The 21373-nt window shown below is 31.6% G+C and overlaps 1 protein-coding gene across 1 annotated transcript in view; it reads right to left on the reverse strand.

Moving 5' to 3' along the window:
- Positions 1-1179: 1179 nt before the first annotated feature.
- LOC113378762 (polycomb group protein Psc-like) overlaps positions 1180-21373 on the reverse strand; it is a 94763-nt gene continuing 74569 nt past the window's right edge. The window contains exons 2-6 of the mRNA XM_026619357.1: positions 8357-8703; positions 5967-6087; positions 5705-5869; positions 5249-5477; positions 1180-5137 (exon numbers count right to left, since the gene is read on the reverse strand). Coding sequence (XP_026475142.1) covers positions 2816-5137; positions 5249-5477; positions 5705-5869; positions 5967-6087; positions 8357-8690 — 3171 coding nt within the window. The 5' untranslated portion in view covers positions 8691-8703 and the 3' untranslated portion in view covers positions 1180-2815. The remainder of the gene's footprint in view (positions 5138-5248; positions 5478-5704; positions 5870-5966; positions 6088-8356; positions 8704-21373) is intronic.

Consider the following 21373-nt stretch of genomic DNA (forward strand, 5'->3'; position numbering starts at 1 on the left):
TCCACGCTCGATATACATCTTACAAACTAGTTCAGGATTTTAATAAATAGTAACTATAAACACATTTATTACTATGAATACAAATATACAATTCAGATATAGAATATAACATTTTACAATATGGCTAATTTTTTTTAAAAAAATCAGGTTCTAATAAAATAAAATAATTCTGAAAACTATATCGTTTGTAAATGATCCTTTTTCTGAAATAACACGTCTGAAGCACTTCACATCAAAATACTTTACATCATAAGCGTTTCAAAGTAAAAAATTGCAACAAAATCACATTTCAATCGTCTAATGGTCATTTTCATCAAATTTGAAGATTATGAAGATAACCATAATAAGATGCATCATAACATAAAACAATTCTTTTCAAATTTATATATATATATATATATATATACATATAAATATATATATACAACTTCCAAATTGAATAGATATTTCGATTAATTAATTTATTTCTATCCTTGGTAAATATTTTGTGTCTACCTCGTTTATGATGACCTTTTTTGATAGCCCGACTGGAAATACTTTATCGTAAATTTTTCTTAGTTTATTTCTCTCAAGACCCACCTTATAAACGAAATTTTTATTTTTCACTTTGTGCTTAATATATTAATAATGTTTTGCTAAAAAAAAAACAAAATATGTTTTTGTAATACTTGACACAATGAAATGTAATTTTCAAATTGAATTCGAAGATATTATGGATATTGGTCCCCAATATACATGTATGTTATCTTAGAGCTAAAACAACTAGATTTTGCATGAACTTTATTAGAGTGTTTTGTTCTACACATGGCAGCATGATAAAAATGCACGATAAAGTATATAAACAGCCAAATAGACAATATCAAAATGTTTGTCAGAAATAAATAGAATCGAAAAATCTATAATCATTACAGAAACAACTTTGATATACTTATCAAAGAAAATTTTGATATACTCGTATATGACAAATATAGGCCAATCATGATCAATATCGTTATCGGTTCAGAATATTTGGTAAAAATAACAATAACGTTTTGACTCGCATATTTTTTGTCAAAAGATATTACAATCAAAGATTGGTAAAAAATATTATTGTTTAACCATATATTATTTAATATTCTCCATTTACCATTTTCAGTAAATCAGGAAAATCAAAACGTTGTACTATCACTATCTAGTTCACTGGTTATTTTTGCTATTAACCCACAAAAGGGAAAACAAATCCTTATATTATAAATTATTATCGCAACATGAATTATTAAATAATCACTGGTTCTACTCGCTATTTTGTAAATTTAATAAATTAACACATTTATTTATATTATTTTAGAGGTTATTCAATCACTTCTCAACAACACCACACGCACGTTTATCCTACTTTTTCATATCCAATCTCTCAATATTTTTCATAAAAACATATTCATAGATTACGTACTTTGGATTTTTATTATTACATATAAGTAAAGGAAACTATTTTGTATTACTCTAAATATGTAAACTTTGTTAAAGCAAAAATTAATCAAAAAACCTGCATGAAATGTTCTCGATCTCGAATTTTTATATTATACCAGTATTTTATATAAACTAATTGATCCCATTCGCCTATTATAAGATATGGCTAAGTGTCTCATTGCGGATAAGAGCGAACAAAGGTCTTTACAGAATGCTTAATGTTTTTAAGAGTAAAGATGTTATGCTTCAGCCAAAAAATCAATTTAAAACAAAAAATGCATGCAGGTTTCTTATCAAATCTTTTATTAATTTTTATTGAACATTATTAACCCTTTCGCTATGGTAATGTTTTCAGCAGGAGTGACGCTGCTGTACGGTACAGCGTGTCGATCAGTAAAAAGGTGATCATGCGTCCCTGTTTGGCCGGGAATGTCCCGGAATTCCACCTTATGTCTCGAGTTTGTTTTAATATGAATCATTACATTATGAATGAGAAAATTGCCGAATCAGAAAATTCTAAAGACGGGTTAATTACATATAATTGAATTCTAACTAAAAGTCCGCAATTCTGATAAAAAAATTTATACAATTAAAAAGACTGTTTTTATTGTATCCTCAAAAGGTATTGGTTATTTTAAAATCACATTTAGGTTATTTAGCATAAATCCCCTCCTCTCCGTCACGGATTAGCTCAACTAAAAACAGCGGTTCCGGTTTTGACTTAAAAAAAATATGGTCACCTGATCAGTAGCGCAACAGAAAAGACCAGGTAAAACAAAATATTTTAAGATTTCTCAATCCTTTCCCATAAAAATATGTTAAAAAATTAAAAATTACGCTTCTAACGAACTAAAAACTACAATAAAAAAATAGAATTCTAATAGTTAAACTCATGAGTGATAAATCTCGAAACATAGGCCGACACACAATATGTCGCCCATGGACCATACTCGAAGCGAAAGGGTTAAATGTGCTCAAAATAATGTGTTATGTCACTATATGCGTGACAAGCAAAATTAAATTATACTTTCCATATATTGAGTTATCCAATTTAAATGGTACAAACAAAAGTATCTTCCGATATAGTAATAAATTACCTACATTTACAGTACCATTTTATATTAAATTTTCCTATCATAAATTAGTCAATGAATATCAATTACGTAATATCAGAAAATGTAAGTTATGTAGTCCTAATTTCTGCAAGTTTGCTATTCCTTGTATCTCACACGCAAACTATGCTTTACACCACGTGTTTTTAATATCAGATCTAATTAAATTCTTTCAAAAATTATCACTTTCTCTTCGAATCAGCAAGGAATAAGTCTTTGATTTTAATTTAAAATGACAAATTATACCAATTATGTTAAGGGGTCGTCATTTGAGAAGCACTTTTACTGTGTAACTTGTTCGCTTCCGATGCTCTGCCGGCGAGCTCGGCCGTCACTTTTTCTAAGTTTAAATTTTTGGCAAGATTCTCATTTTTCTTAATATCTGATAACATAGAGCATGTGGTAGAAGGTACAGTATCCATAATATTCAGTATTTTCTTAGTTTCATCTTGTACTGGCGGTTTGGTTTGAGCAGGCCGAAAATTCAACGCCGATGGATTAGGTATGCTTCGTATAGATTGGTTCTGGGGTCTCGGGCTTGTGTTGCGAAGACCTTTGATTTCATTTAATTTTAATATCGTGTGAATTGGCTGTTTATGAGTCAACTGAGGATTTGTGGTCAGCTGTGGTATGCGCAAACCATGGGGTATCGCAGGTCGAACAGCAGTGTTGTGAATGGATTGTTTGATCGGCATTCGCGACACTGTCGTCTTACTTTGCGATAATATTTGCACTGCCGATTCAGAAAGCATTTGTAAATTTGACATTGGATTTTCCGTTGGCTTTTTATGTTTTGCAACGCCATTCAACATTCTGTTCGCTGCGGGTGGAGACGGAGAATTTGTTGGTCGCACATCCGATGTCGGACTCCTACTAGATTTTCCGGATAAATCCAAGGCTCCAATATTATCGCACATCGGATTATTCGCCTCAGGCGGTTTCTGTAGCGACGCGGAACTCGTCAGCATTTTTGCATTCGTCGTGAAAGTTTTATCAGCTGTCGAGAACGTAACAGTTTTAGCGACAGATTTTTTTATTCGCACCAAAGGTATTGTAGCGGGAGGTGGTCTGATCACTTTAGGAGTTGTCGTAACAACTGTAGATTTGGTAACAATTGAATTCGTTGCCGGAGTACTGGCAACAGGTTTAACTTCAACAGGCTTCACTGGCTCTGCTATTGGTTGTTGAATTTTATCTTTCTCCATTGAACTTGACCCAGAATTTGGCTTAGTTTGTACTATTTCACGCACTTGCTCTGATATCGTCGTTACGCTATTTGTGGGTTTGGGTGTTGTTACTTCTTTCGAGACAGAGTTAGGAGCTTCGATATCTAATTTTGGTTTACTGACTGGAGGTTGTTCAGATTTATTATCCGCTGTCGGAAAAGTTCGTTTGTTAACAGGTACTTCACTCGGCGACTTAATGTCCATGGAACTTGGTGCAGGTGACTTAACAGGCGATGATCTAGCCGTAGGTGTTTTCACCACTAATGTTTTCAGCGGAGGCGATTGTGTCGGTATACAGCTTTTACTAATTGTAGTTTTGATTGGCGGTGATTTCAGTGTGTTGAATTTTATTGGAGGTAGCTTCAAAGGTGGAGATTTTATTGATGTTAATTTATTAGTAGGTAATTTAAGTGGCGGTAATTTAATCATCGGAGTTTTCTCAGGTGCTGTCTGGAAAGGCGCTTTATCTAATAGTGGCATCGATGTACTTAAGCTTACAGCAGGCTGCGAAACCGGTTCCTGTTTTGCTGATTGCAGTACACTACTGACTTTGTCCTTTCTAACAGCTCGCATCTGTAACAACTTTTCTTTTGTCGACAAATCTTTGTTTTCGGCAACTAAGTTCGTCGTAACGTTTGGCTTATCAGCAGCTGGTGGAGGCGTAATCGGTTCAATGTGATACTTGTACTTATGTTTTGTCTCTGGTGTCGGCGTCAATTTGACCTTCATTTTCAAAGCATCCTCGGGAGATTCGGGTGAAGTAATCTGAGCGTGAAGTTTCCGTCGTTTGTATTGGTTGTCCTCGTTCTTAGAATGTTTCGCCTTCTTGCGTTTCCTATGAGTGTTGGTGTCGTCTTTGGCGTGGTGGCGTTCGTCGAGTTGCTTTTGGGCGGCCCATTCTCTATCTCGTTTCTTTGCAAATTCGACGCGGTCCTCGTCCAGTCGATCAGCTTTTTCCTCACGAAAGTCGTAGTGCGATGATCCATTTTTCACCGCCGTCAGACCAATTCGGGCAGCGTACTCTGTGAGTTCGACGCGCGGTTGCATATGCTTGTTTTCTGGATCGTATATCATCCGAGCTGGGCCCTCACGATGCTTTGAATGTGAAACATCTCGATGCTGCTTGCCAGAAGAATTATCTCTATTGTGTTTTATATGTGACGAGACTGAAGGACTGGGAGGTGAAGGCTGGGGCGACATAGGCGACTTAAACAGAGGCGCCAGTTTTGGTTTCGGAGCAGTATCTTGAGAATTTGTCGTGACTAAAGGAGGTGCGGCATCAGAACTTGCCGAATCTTCAGGTTCGGCTGCAGCACAAGCTATAGAATATGAAAACTCCATGGGTGTATCCTGGAAAGAACGATTTCATATCATAATATGTTTACAATGTTACGTAAATAATTTTAGTATTTTATTGTTGAGTATTGCAATAAAGTATTCATAGCTTTGAATGCAACTTACCCTTTGCCAACCGTAAATGTAAACAACGTCCATCAATGATAGCTGATGGCTCAAAGAATGCTTCTTATATTTGATTTCAATAGACATCGCAGGGCTGATGCTATATTTGTTTCGTAATAATTTTTCTAAATGGTTTATCGTTACTGCAGCCGGACATTGCAAATACCGTTTTTCCATTTTAGGTTTATTCTCAATTCTAGCATCTGTAGATTCATATTCCACAGAAAGACTGAAAAAGAAAATTATTATTCGGGTAAAATAAATTAAAGATTTATAATTTTCAAACATTACATTTGGCTCTAAACAATATCTTTTCTATTTTATATATCTATACTTTAAAATGATTACCATACAATGCTTATCAGATACTTTAAAAACTCAATAAATTTAAAGAATTTAAAAAATAAATAACATGTGCAAGTATGGTAAATGCATTTAAATGAGAATAGACCTAACCTCATAAGTTCATCTGGACAGATGAATCGAACATTATCTTCGACTTTGGCCAAATAAGTATTACTAAGGCCATGTTGCTTATAGAATTCTGCCTGTCTTTGTTGCTCCCGCCGGTACAGTCCAGGAACCATTTTGTATACACAACTTTGCAAGACTCTGTCCAGTCTAAAAATTAAAAATTCAATTATGACAAATCACAATAATAATAATAATAATAATAATAATAGTCAAATAATTAATATTAATTAAAAATAAAACTTACATCAGATTAGACAATTCTAAATATGGTTGCTGCTTATCACTTTGAGTTGATGCACTCGACAGACAGGTCGGACATTGCTTGTTCACATTTTTTATGTATTGAACAATACATGAACGACAAACTGCAAAGAATAAATCAAAATTGAATACTCACAAAAAATAAAATGTATGAAATCAGTTTGAATCCGAATATTGTATACTTTGTAGTGCTATCCACCCCTTTGTAATAATTATAAATAATATTATAAATTCTATGTAACAGTCAATATGAAAGACGCAGTATATAATATATACTGCCGTTCAGTGCACACATCGACTAACTCCGAAAGTCAGAAAGTGGAGAAAAGCAATAAAGTAATGTATATTGCTTTTAAAAATTCCTGTTATAATATAAATTGAAAAATATATTCGTAAAAACGTATAAATACATATACGAGGTGTGTTCAAAAAGTACCCGGAATTACTAATAATTAAATTTCGCGGGTCTGGAGTGTCTGATTGTCAAAATTTTTTTTTATTGTGTTGGTATACATGCCCCTAAAGTATGATGAAATTTTCAGCTATATTCACTGTTTACTTTGTCTGTGGTAGTCGCTAAGGTTCGACGTGTTTTTCTGAGCTCGGCGATTTTTACAATGGAAGAATTGAAAAGTCAAAGAATTTGTATTAAATTTTGCGTAAAAAATGAAATAAAGTGTTGCAAAGTGCAAAAATTCACCAGATATGGCTCCGTGTGACTTTTTCCTATTCCCAAAGTTGAAGAGACCCATGAAAGGACGGCGGTTTTCCTCGATTGAAGAAAATCGCTGAGAGTGCTCAAGGACATATCAAAAAGTGAATATCAAGGGTGCTTCGAAAATTGGAAAAAACGCTGGCATAAGTGTATTATATCTGGGGGGGACTACTTTGAAGGGGACCACATTAATGTAGACGAATAAATAAATATTTTTTTGAAAAAACGAAAATTCCGGGTACTTTTTGAACAGACCTCGTATAGCTTGCATGTAACGGTATATAAGATTCATAACTATCAATAGTGAGAAAATAATTATCATTAAAGTTAAAGTTTTGATATGACTTGTGGAGTTAATCAAGTTTTCAACTTTTTTTAAATTTTAAACTTTTTTTTAAAATTCGGATCTTCATTGTAGTCACACTTAAATTGTATATCATTGGTTTGGACCTTTCTATTCTAAATTCAGCGCATTTTAGGCCAATTTTCTGGACACCCTGTGATGGTTACTTTTCTGTTATTGATTTATTGTTCTAAATAAATAAAAAATAGATAAAAAATCTTAGTGAAGCATTCGGCTTAGCTACAATGGCTCTTTTTTCTTAAATGTTTTTATTATATTGTATCAACTATCTGGTAAAATTATGTCTCGATTTTTTTTCGCACGTGACTCAATAATAACAAAATCTTGAGTTAATAGATTAATAATTATTTTCACCGACCAGAAATTTATTTTTAATTAAGTTAGCTCTTATTTCCGTACTTCGAAAAAGTTTCAATAAACTTTAGGCAGTTTTAATATTCTTGTTTTGCTGGGTACACGAATTTTAGTATGTTATTTTTTCAAAGTTTGTAACGTCTTCGATGTCTTTTATACTAGATGAATTTTTTTCGAGACCCACAACACCCTACAGTTCTGTGTTCTTATTCGTAATTCATGAATTTGAAACCCGAAATCCAACCCAACCAGAACATATACACTACAGAATGGAGTTAATCAAAATGTCTTCTGAAATAAATGACTTATGGATTAAGTGGTCAAAAAAAAATTTCGTTTCACAGTGGCAATTTTTATTATTTTGGAAAATTATTATAATCATAAAAAGTTATGATTATACCAAGTTCTTTCCCACTAATATCTCAGTTTTTTCAAAAATAGGAGTTAGTCGTTAGTGTGCACTGAGCGGCTCTATGTTGTTGACTCACAGCTTATAGCCTTGCAACATTGTATGCAAGTCAGTAACGGTTACTTCGACGACAAAATCACAAATTGCGTCTCAAATAAACAGAATGAATCATTCCTAACGAAAATTTTCTAGAAGGATGGTTACGTCATCATCAGAGATTATGAAAGCTAGAGGATGACTAAACCAACCGTTCATTCCTAATCTAGTTTCCAATCACTTCACATCAGTCTTCACTTCAATATATTAATTGTGTATTAAGTTGTAATCAAGTGTAACCGAATAATGAAGTAAAAAAAGTTAATAAACGTCTTCAAATGTTTAATTAAATATTTTCACAGTGATAAAAGCTTAAATGTTAGCAGCAGAAGAACCTAATTATAAATGTTGACATCGTTGGCGTGACGCAACATAATTGTTGGTAACGGATCCACAACATATTTGTTGTTAGCTCAAGGGTGCACAACAACTTACATGTATGATGACAATCTTCAATCTTGACCGCATTTATCAAATATCCTTTACAATAGCCACAAGTGAGTGCCCGATTAATATCGCTTAACCTAGGCCTAGGTTCGCTATCTGCCACCATCAATACGCGATCGATTGGTCGCTGAGCAATGGGATGTTGCCTGGCCGCCCCGTCGCCGGCCGCGCCGCTCGCCTCGCCGCTAACGTCGCCGGTCGTCATCATGATGCTCCTGGAGGCACTCGCGACACTTGGTGTGACCGCCGCCACTGCTCCCGCCTGCGGACCGGAGCTGACAGCACCGCCGACCCGATTAACCGACGCCGCCGACGCGTACATGCCGAGCGTATCCCTGTAAAGGAAATAAATTCATTAAATAATTGAAATGAAAAAAAAAGATTTTAGTAGCATAAGCTAGTGGTACATGGCATAATCAAATATTTTTAAATGCTTAGAAACGAAAAATTAGGTTCTTTGAACATTTTTAAAATTTAACTAGCTGTAAGTGGAATTCTGTCTTAAGGCAATTAAGGCATCGTGCCTTAAAGCAAATTGCTGGAACTTCCCGTACCAATAATTATTATTTTTTTAAAAGCGATTAACATTTTTGAAAAAATTTTACTTCGAAAAAATTTGATTTTTGAGAAACAAAAAAAAAATTGTTTGAAAAAAAGTTTTCTTTATTTTGGCATAGTTTGGAAATTCTGAACTTTTTTTCAAAGCAATCGTACTGCTTTACCTGCATAGAGACGAAATGTCAAAAACCAAAATAAAATGTCTAACGGAAAAACATTGATACGGAACTGATAAGAATGTAAACAAAATTCATACTTATTGTAAAAATCTCTATAAAATATCTGATTGATGTGCATATGTCTGATTGATGTGGTCGCTGAGCAATTTGATGTGCATATGTCTAATGATCATTTTTGACCGGCAAATGACTTTGTTTTACTTTTCATTAGATATCTCCGAAACCGCTAGACCTGCCTTCATAAAAATTTGATCAATTCTTCATCTTGTCAATACAAGTAAAATGTTTTTTGAATTTTTAAAATCGGACGCTCCGTTCTCTTAAAAACCGTTATACCGTTTTTGGCACTTTTTGCCCCGTATCTTCGGAACGGCTAGACCTGTCTCCACCAAAAACTAATCAGCACGTCTCCTTATCAGTACGAATCGAATGTTTTTTAAATTATTTAAATCGGTTGAAGGGTGTTCTCGAAATCGTCGACGAAAATTTGTATCCGAATACACACACACACACACATACATCAATTTTTTCTAAGGTATGCCAAAATATTCAGAAACCTTTGAAACGTCAAGAAATGCAAAAATTTTCATTTTCGATTTTTTTGCGATTACTATAACTTACCCTACGGGAAGTTAAAAAATTTTGAATATAGAAAAAACTGAAAAAAATACTTCTTATGAAAATACTAATTTTCTTACAACTTAAAATTTTTGGGGTATTTTTTATTTTTTCATTTTTTTGAAAATATTGAAAACTTTATATATTGATCCGCCATTTACGTCGGTTGATCCAGATTATCAAAAATATCTCATTTTCGACCGCCAAATAGCATTTTTTAAAACTTTTTTCTAGATCTACGTAACCGCTAGACCTGCCTTTGCAAAAATTTAATCAAATCTTCATTACGTCAATACAAGTGCAATGTTTTACCAATCATTCAAATCGGATACTCCGTTCGCTCAGAAACTTAATTGCCATTTTCTGCACTCTTTGCTCCGTATCTCAAAAACGGCTGAACCAACTTTTGCCAAAAACTAATCAGCACATCTTGCTATAATTAGGAATTAAATGTTTTTTGAATTATTCAAATCGGTTGATCGGTGCTCCCGAAACGTGGACATATCAGTATTTTAGAAAAGAAGAATTGTTATATAATTTCATAGTTATAGATTATGATGATACAATGATTCTGATTGTATTGATCTGATTCTGATGTATGAATTTAGAGAAAAATCAATATTTTTGTAAATCATAGAGAAATTTATAAAACAATTATAATACTGCTGACTAATTTTTGTTGGAATTACTATTATAGTTACAAAAGATTGCTATTACAGTTTGTCAAAGAAAAGAAGAGAATAATAGGGTAGAGCAGGGCTTAAATTAAACTAATAGTTATTCTAACTCTGATGATGAATTCTTCTGACAAAAATCCGTTCGAAAGTTGTATGCAGTGTGATCTTTATGAAAAATATGCCCATGAAATATGTATTTCAAACAGAATTTGTATTTATCTCATTTGTAGTGATTGTATTTTAAGAAACAATAAGTATGATTATAATAAATTAAACAGAAATAACTACTAAAACAAGATTTATAAAGTAGTAAATTGTTTTATCTTGCCTATGGGTTAAAAAGAACCAGGAAACAAAGTTCTCAAAAAAAAAAACAAGAAAATCATATTTCACTAATGATGAATTAGTTGCGAGGTTTATTGTAAAAACTCTAGATAGTTATTTGTTTGATATGTGGTATTTGTTGTGATGTAATTGGTTTGGTTTTTACAATATAATTGCTCAAAGTCCAATTGGGCTTTTGTGCCCCACCCTATCTTATCTATAAAATATAAGGACGTTAATTAAAGAAGTTTTTTTTAAATGTATTATATCAGTGTATATAGTAGATATTTTAGTACAGTTGCATTAAATACGAATGCAATATTTTCCATACTTTTCAATTTAATCATAACATACATTCAGTGAATAATTTATATCAAATATAATTTTATTACTTCATCATCACCTGTTCGTTTCAAAACATATTTTCGAATTAGTGTTTCTACATTTGCTCACTTCAAAATTAAATCAAGAATCACACTCTTTTGTGAATGAATGTTTTGTATACAGAGAGTTGAGTCGAGTTGAGTTCTCAAAACGAAATAAACAATTAGGAAACTAGCTTCGTTACGCTAGTTAGGCACAGTGAATTGTCATTCCTCTAATGTAAGAAGACATTTGTATTTTTTAAAAGTGAATTTTATATTTTAAGGGACTTTATGTTCTCTATTTAGCTTCATAACAAAATTTAATCACACTGTACTTCCATTTTTCAATTTTTCAAAAATTTGTCATCTGATCCTTTTTACCCCATAGGCGAGTTGAAAGGAACAGCCAGGTGACAAAGAGATCCAATGCCTTATCTTTAATTTTAAAAGTATTTTACGAAATAATAGTTATAATATTCAACCAATGCTAAAAATTTAAATTTCGTGGGCTCTTTTTCACAAAGATAACACTAACACTTCGTCAGAAATATTCATCAGCAGAGTTGGATTTTTTTGTATTCAATTGAACTCGTCCAGGGGTAAGTGATTAAAGCTATGGGATTCGAATCAGAGGTCCCAGGTTCGATAACCGCCTAGAGCAGCCTGGTGTCAAGCAGCAGGAGTATATCAAAATACCTCTAACTCAAAATTACTGCATTAATAAAAAAAGTTATGACTATTGCAGAAATTGTAATAATAAAAAAATAATAATATAGAGATGGGAGAACTAGTTAGGTTATCATCTATAAAACCAAGTTAGTTAAATCCTATCATCAAAACTGATCACAGAACCCTGAACCCTGAAAGTTCTGATCGCTGTTTAAATAATAATAGAAAAATCAATCGCCTAATTGGTACCTTCAAATAGTTACTAAGTATGCAAAAGTATCCATAAATAAATGTGGTTCCTATTCGCCAAATATAAGTTGTTCCAAATCATACATTTAAAATTTTAAGGCACTATCGATACTAGTTACTGCTTTCAGAAAACTTGCCTTCCACAAATACCAGAAACGCTTTTGACAATATTGTATGTCTCATTAAAAGCTTTCGTTTTTATTTTGTAGCAGGTACTAATATAAGTTATGTCTTATTACTAATAAAACACATACTAAATGGAAAGCATTTGCTTTAGGCTAAAGTATTCCTTCAACTAAAACCAGATGCTAACTGAATCTAATATCTACTAATTACTTCACCATGTCCCTATATTCAGAGCTTCTCAATATAACTAACATTGTGGGAAGAGAAATATGTGAAGGAATTTACATCGTAAAAAAAAGTTGTAGGATTTTTTTTAACGAATTAAGACGTTTGTAAACAGACAACTTGGATCAATAGACAGAAAGTAAAACTTTGATAGCAATACACTATTTATACTGAGTTGGCAAGTATTTTTCCCAGTATGTGAAAATCAGATGTAGTATCTATCAACAATTTTATTTTACTATTGCATTACTATTTACCAAATGTTTGAGAACTATTGACTAACAATTATCCATCATGGATTGTTCCACGCGGTCGCGTTTGTGATTTGGCGCCACATTAAGCGCCCTCCGCAGCAAAGACAAATCGGCCTCAGAGTTATACACAAATATATACAAATACACAAGATGATATGCGATAATGGCAGTTTGTTTGCGTTTTCTATTTCTTATAATAATATGTGCTTTAGTTTAAACACACGGCAGAACGTGTTCTTGATATTAATTAGACCGCTAAGCAGCCCCGCTAAGATGGATATGAACGAGGCAGCATACCAGACGTAAGGTGCGTATTCGAACCAGGAATATATATATATATATATATATATATATATATATATATATATAAATGAATAAGATGATTTAATTGCTAATCCCAGCTTACAAGAATTAATTAGCAAACTACATGAGCAATTAGTTAATTCAACGACTAGTTATTGATACACGACCTTGCCTCTTCTAAAGCGTTTTCTAGGCGATTTTTAACTGGATCATTTTTTTATAACTATCAGACGAACATTTTAATACCGTATCTATATTATGAGATGATTTAATTGTTAATCTTGGTGCATAAATATTAGCAAACAAATTAAGAGCATAGAGTCTTGAGTGACTTGACAATTTACAGAATGTAAAGCAGGCATTAAGAAATTAGAGACAAAATATTTATGATTAACAATCTTTCATCCTCTTAAGCGTTTTAAAGTCGATTTCATTGAAATCATTTTTAAATATTCATCAGATACAAATATCAATACCCTATCAGTATTATATATGAGATGATTTAATTGCTAATCTAAAATTAATTAATAAAACAACATAAGCGATTAGTAAGTTCAACTGTTATAAATGCATTGCATATTCAATTTACAAAAAATAATCAAGTATTAATTAAAAAAGTATTTGTTATAGTAAACATCAAGAAATAATAGATAAAAATTTTATACCTGACTACCTTGCCTCTTTTCTTAAGCTTTTATCATTAAGGTGCCATAAACAAAAAAAATGTAGAAAATACAACCAGAATTATTTTCACAAAATTTGTTCTAAACTGAAAACTTGTTCTTATCAAAATACGTGACTCAAAATAAACATACTAAAAGTGACTTTACCTACTAATTATCAAAAAAAATGTACAGAATTTTATACAATGCTTATAATAACTGAAAATAACCCAAAATAAAATATTGAAAAATGATTTATTTAGTAATTCTGATTCGTGAAATGAATATGATGATGTATCAAGAGATGGCCATTCGGATTTCCACCTTGCAACCCAGATTTTCCTATAGCCAAAAATCCAGAGGTACAGGTTTTTTGTCCCTGATTGTCCAGGGACTGAAAATGAGGGTTTTGCAACAAATGCAAATGCGACAAATGCTTTTTACCGATAGATTTTTTGGTCTGTTGTTTAGCAAATATTTATTGCATACTTGAAGAAGAAGTTCAAAGGCAATCAACTTTGACAGATTTAAATTTCTAGCTCGCGTTCGCCTCCCTGTATTTGACCACTTGAACACATTCTCTCTAATAAATAAATGTTTTCAATGTTAAAATAAGCGAAAAAGATCTAGAAACATAATATATATTTTTTTTTGATCGTTGATATTGTTGTATAAGTACCACTAAACACTTGATTATTGCAATAGAACTGATCGAAATGACCAGTACTTGCATAAGTTGCAAGTAAGTACTTGCATAAGTTAATTGATTTTAATTGAAAAAATTGCAAATCTCAATGAATAGGTTCTCAAAAACATGAGAAAAACACGCGCAGAATAAACTTTGCAAGGCGCGAAACATGTTTAAACTGATTACTGCGACAAGACTGTGACAATGACGCTCAACATCTGGCAAGATCGGGATTATGTTTTTTTTCATGTTATTCTGCCACGAAAATGTAACTAAAACTAGACAATTATTAAATAGCCTTATTTAAAGCCACTTATTAAAAGGCCACTGTGTCATTTTGTCCATATTTATAAATCTTTATGTAAGTTTGTCATAGAAAAATTGAAATTGTAGTTTTGTCATAGGATTGCTGTGTTCTCTCATAGCAGAAAAATTGTGTGACTAAAATAAATGATGTATGAATTATATCAAATAACTGAAAAAAAATAGTAAACGACAATCAAGCTCAGTTAGTAAATTCTGCCATAAGCGTCTTGCATGTTCATTTAACATAAAAATAATTAAGTGTTTAATTATTATTCATATTTAATTATAATATTTATGATTAATTTATTATTAAATGTGATAATAGACAATTACGAAGTCACAGACAAAATATTTGACTACCTTTCTTAAGCGTTTTACAGGCGATAAAAATTTTAATGAAAAATAATTATAGTTAAGGGCATGAGGACTAAGGTGACCATATCTTTGAGATCCGGGGCGGATTATAATGTGTGTGAGAGGAGGAGAGGGGGGTTGATGAGATAAAAATTTATATGCACATTTTTTCGGTTTAAATTTTCTAGTCAAAATGTATTTAAAAAAATATTGGCAATCAAAATCAAAAATATCAAAAATAATGATAAAACACCTAAAACCGGGACAAATAATGCTTTTAGAAAAAGCCGGGACTGTCCCAGCCAATCCGGGACGTATGGTCACCTTAATTAGGATCCTATAAGGTATGACTACCTTTTCTACGGGCGATAAAATTTTTTATATACTACCTTAATCAATGCAGGATAAAAATGATTATATTTAAGGTCATCAGGACACTATCGACATGAGTCCCTAAAATTTGATGAAAAGCTCGCGTTCGCCACTTATTACTCGGATGACGCCGCGGGTGCACTGCTGGGCGTATCGCATCTACACCGTACTAAAGCTTGCGGCGTTTGTCAACGTCAGGCGCATTTAAACTCCTCATTTTGCATACATTCATCGCTAACTCGATCGAATATGGACCGAAACTCGAGAACTTCAAATAAGATTATATACTGAAGCTAATAAAATACTGCAAGAGATAAAGAGATGTTTTGACTAAGAGCGTGAGAGCTGAATTTATAATTGGTTTGATTAGCAGATCACGGTGAGAATTACACATCGAGATAAAGGAGTAACATGAAACATTTTTTACAAGTTGCGTTTATCAATTGCCTATAACATTTCAAACAAGAATACTTCAACCTTCGCCGAAAATAAATCAAAATCATAATTATATTAAAAATTACATATTTATTTTTCAAACAGAATGGGGGGCGTCCATTAATCGCGTGAGTTAGTTTTTAAGAATTTTTGGACCCCCCCTCCCCCTTGGTGATACGTGGTGATATTTAAAATTACCCCCCTACCCCACCAAACATCCCGTGTACTTTTAGTTTCGTGAAAAAACAAAAATTTTTGATTCTTTTTTTGCAAATGTGTGACTCTTTTTAAAAAAATCAGTTAAAAAATAAATACACGTGCTATCTTACCCAGTCAAAAACCCCCCCCCCCTCCCCCTAAAAACCTCACGTGATTAATGGACGCCCCCATATGTGTCCGAATCCGACAAATACTTATAAGTTGCTATTTAATCATAAATTCTAAAATGAATATTTTGTCGCAAGAGTTTTTCAATGCGTGTATGTTGCTATAATAGCTAGTTGGCAATAGTTGCTATTGCCAGAAAAGTGCTCAGGGAGTTTTGAAACTTGGTAGAATACGATGTGGTCTTTACGAATTTCAACCTCGAATTTTTGCCGCTGGTTCCGCCATATTAAAAAATGGCGTCAAAACACAGCTATTTCACAATATCTCATTTCCGGCTCATTCTACGATAAAAGTATTAAACTAGAACTAAATTTCCTATATTTCATTCAAAAACCATTTTTTGGTAAAATCAATAGTTTTATCGTACGAGCGCCTCAAAATCTTTGCTGCTCGCGCCGCCATATCGGGCCACCCTGTATTTGACCACTCTCTGTACTTGAACACATTCTCTCTAATAAATAAATATTTGTAATGTTATATTAAACGAAAAAAAAATCTAGAAACATAATAATTTAATTATTCAATTAAAATAATTTAATTGTTTTGCTGATGATTGAATATTTCAATAGCAAAATAACTATATACGAAATTAAACTAGAGAAATCTCTATAATATATTGAATATCCTTTTATGTTAAACTAATAGTAAATGATAAACCTAAAGACTTATATTGTGAAAATACTTATAAATTTTACTTATGAAATTTTGTGAATAAGAGAACAAACTAAGTTAATATAAAAACTGCAAACGAAACACTCCCTCCAACTACATAGAACAATTAAAAATTTACTTAAGAATATTCTATATAGAAAAATTAAAAATTTACTTAAGAATATTCCTTTCTTGTCAAAATTTTATCGTGATAATTTTAGGACAGATTGTATTATATCTATATCAATTTTACTGTCTCTAGATCATTTACATACTAAATTACCAGTTCTAATATTATCCCAATGTTTCACAATAAACAAGCGTGCTACAATTTTGCATTGACGTCAAAACAATTTATAATAACATATCATTTTCAGGTGATTTACATTTAAGCGAATAGGAAATTGTGTAACAAAAAAACAATAAATATACTATTGATTGACAATTATTTGAAGTAGAAGGACATATATAAGATATCTACATATTTGGATTCGAAATTTGATAATTTATTTTGTTCTTTAAACTTCATATAGAAGTTAATTGAAATGATCTAGAAATAGAGAAATTTAACAATTTCAATTAGAAATACTTAGAAAATTATCTAGGTTTATTGTTCGACATTCAAACATATTCTTGAGATTTTTTCAGCCAGATTGTTAAAATACTTGTATTTTTTAATCTATACGTTTCGACACCCAACGTGTGTCATCTATCTGCAAGTTCTTTTGATAAACTAACTATTTCTATTATTTAATTTTGTTTGGATTTGTGTTTCTTGGATTGGATGCACATAATTTTATTGAAAAAAAAAATAGTAACAAGAACAAATTATTTAATAATAGGTTTGGTTTTCACAATTTGTCTCCAAGTCAAGAACATATAGTGTCGAAATGTACAGAATAACTAAATGGTTAATACAAGTATTTATCGTATTATATTTCATCAAATTGGCTGAACAAATTCCCATGGATATAAAATTTAGACATATTTATTTCCAGATGCATTTCGTCGCAGCTTCCCACTAGCGTTTTCGTACAGTTATCTTAAAAAGGATAAGTTTCTCTATCTTATCATCGAATTATGGATCAAATATCACGATCGTCAAATGCATTTTGGCTCTGAGAAGATCTGCATCTGTGTATAGAATGTTCATTTAGCATACGCTTATGATAGAACTCTCTCTCTCTGTATGTGGCGCGTTTCAGAACTTCCATTTAGAATCACTACCCCTCATAATAAAGCGAAGCTAATACCACCCTCAGCAATGAGGAACAAACCAGAGCCGAAGAATGCATATACCCTAAGTCGGAAATTCGAAACAGATAAATATTTATTTATTTATTCATAAGCGTTAATAAATAATAATAAATATTATTTCAGACTCTCGTCAGACTTATTCATAATATGTAACAAAAGTAGAATTATTTCATCCATCCATGATTAAAGTTATGAGGCCTTGCTTCCAGATCAAAAGTAGGGTTAATACCGAGAACACAAACAAAAATCTTCAGGGTGATCCTAAACTCACCCTGGTATGTAACCAACAAATGACACTACAATGATCTATATACGCAAAGTGTACAAGAAACAATCAAACTATTTAGCAGCAAAATACAAAATAAAATTAAGAAATCCTAATAACCCTTAAAGAACCCTAATAACCCTTAGAGAACCCTAATAACCCTTAGAGAACCCTAATAACCCTTAGAAAACCCTAATAACCCTAATAACCCAAATAATGCCAAATCTCCTATAACCTGGACAGAGAAACTGGAAACCTGAAAAAAAAGTTGAAGGCAGGAAAGTTTGACAAAAAATCCCAAACATCACGTGGACACAAAGTGTTGTTTTGTACGTGTTTTGTACGTGTATTTAAAAAGCACTTTTTTTTATTTGCGATTTTTCTAGGTACTAAAAATGCACGTGATGTTCGTGGGTGGGGTAGATGTATTTATTTTAAATATCACCACGAATCACCAAGGGGGGAAAAGGGGTACAAATGTCTTTAAAACGTGATCACGTGATTAATTTACGCTCCCATTGGACAATACCTGATTAGATAATATCACTGGACATTACTTTAAACACTACATTTGGTTTATAGTTTCGTTTAAATAGAAAATGTACATTTCTAATTGCTAAAATAAAGAATGTATATCCATTATGAAGTCTAATCAATCTCCAATTGAGCCTAAATTTTATGTGCAACATTCATTTTAACTGATTTATATCTGTGAAAATAGTAATGATTACTGGATTAATAAAAAAAACATTGATGAGAATTGATAGATAAAAATTAAGTATGGTTGTACAAGATTTGAATTTAATTTAATCTTGTACAACCATTAAACAACCTAATTTAATCTTGTACAACCATCAATTAAATGATTAGACCATATAGATGAAGACTTGGCAAGAAATTAGTTATTGAAAAATCGAATTCTGCAATACGAAAAAATAATTATTTGAAAATTTAATTATTGGTTTCAATAATACGCCAGAAGGTGCAAAAATTTAACAAAATTATTGTTACTAGTTATTGTTTTTTTGATCGAAAAAAGTAACGATATACATGTATCATTACCAAATTATGAAATTATAAAAATGTGTTCGAAATATAGGTTCAAATTTAATAATTAATTTAATTTAATAATCGAACTAAAAAGTATAAAAGAAAACCCTTAATTAACACATTAACCGCTACGATAACATCAGAAAAATTTTCACATGGGCCATGAAAACTTGCTGTATCAAAGAATTTTTTTTTGACAAAACTTCTGGATTAACACTATTGTTTATGTTACACATGTATGACTGACATGGCTCATGTAGCGTCAGACACATATGACTGACATGGCGTTTAAAGTGTTAAACGGTAATATTTAAACAAAATATCGTAGGAGCGGATTAAGATGTATTTAACATAAAGGAAAATATTTTCTTTGAAACGCTATCCCCATGATGACATTTATAAAAAAAATAAATGAAAAATTAATAAATTCATATATGTATTACCCAATAATTCAAATACATGCTGGCATGAACTGGAATAAAAAATATAAAAGAAAAGCAGTAATTAAACAGAAGTATTTAAAAAAATCGTAGGAGCAGATTAACGCGTAATCACCAGAATTAATCACTTCAACATCTCTTAATCTTCTTAACAAAATAAGCTCGATCTTAATTATAGAATAATTAAACCTTATTAGGCAAGTATAAAAAAATTAATGTACCGTTAATTATTCTTTATAAAAAAGCGCCGATTTATTCTAGAAATCATAATTTGGAATCGACATCGTTTGGAATGTATTCAAGTTAATGTGACGATATTTATCGGAGCAGATTTGTACTAAACTGTTTGGGGGAAGCGAGCTTTTCGTATTTTCTCCGATAGCATCTTTCATTGCCCACTCAGAGGCAATTCTAATGGAATGTTACGTTAATGTGACGCCCATTGGGGCCAAATTTCATAACACCGATAACAAGCACACTTAGAGAAAGGCATTCTTAATAAATATAATGCGAAAGAGAAATGATTATTTTATAAGCTCACTTATTTTTATAGCAAACGAAAAATTAAAAAAATTACGGAAAGGGCGTATTAAGCAGTAAAAATAGATAGATGATTGTAGGTTTACGAATCCAAATAATAATAGAATTGGTGTGGGGCATGAAGGTCCAATTAGATTTTGAGCAATTATTGTGAAAACCAAACCGATTAGATCACAACAAATAATACATGTCAAATAAACAACTATCTGACTATGTTCATTAAAATTTCCAGCTATTCACCGTTGTAGAAAGATACTTTTTGCTGTTTTTTAAAAAAATCATACCTGATCCTTTTACCCCATAGAGAGGACAGAAATATTCATCAACAGAGTTGGAATAACTATTTATTTAATTTATCTCTTGTGAAATTGCTTATTTAACATCATTAATTTTTTCATTTACTATTTTTCATTGTTTATTGTAAAGGTTCAATTGATCCTTTATACCCCATACACGTGTAAGCTTTCAGAGAGGTTATATATAAAAAATTGTTATAACTTAACTAAACTGAATATAACTTAAAATTAAAATTAGCAATACATCTTATAAAACAATTATTTTCTTTTACTATTCCAGGCATTTTTTCACAAACATTTATTTTGAAAATCTCTAGAAGTTTTAACTTTATTTTATTTTATTAATAATTTTGATTATTTTCAAAGCCGATTTCCATTTTTATTCCAAGTTCTGATTTTCACAGAAAAATAAAATCTTTATAAAACCGAGTGAGATTTAAAATTTACATCTATAAAGTATAAATGTTTCATACAATTTGATCCAGTCTCTTGAAAATTGTCTTAACGGGGTTCTATTGCACATATATATATACAGGGTGTCCTAGGCCTTCAGGCCAAGCCAAAAAGGGTAATAGTATTGACCTGTCCTGAAAAACATTTTGAGAAAAACTATCTGATGTTTGGAAATTATGAGCTTAAGACTAAGAATAAAGAATTAAGACTTTTTGTTCAACTATGAATTTAGTCAACTATAAACTCCGTCAATAAAATTCGTCAACTTTGAGAGGTTCTACCTTAGAAAAAAAGTACTAAAA

This window comes from Ctenocephalides felis, unplaced genomic scaffold, assembly GCF_003426905.1.
Source record: "Ctenocephalides felis isolate EL2017-DRISC unplaced genomic scaffold, ASM342690v1 CF-g0.4_SCAFFOLD_01886, whole genome shotgun sequence".
Classification (NCBI taxonomy): domain Eukaryota; kingdom Metazoa; phylum Arthropoda; class Insecta; order Siphonaptera; family Pulicidae; genus Ctenocephalides; species Ctenocephalides felis.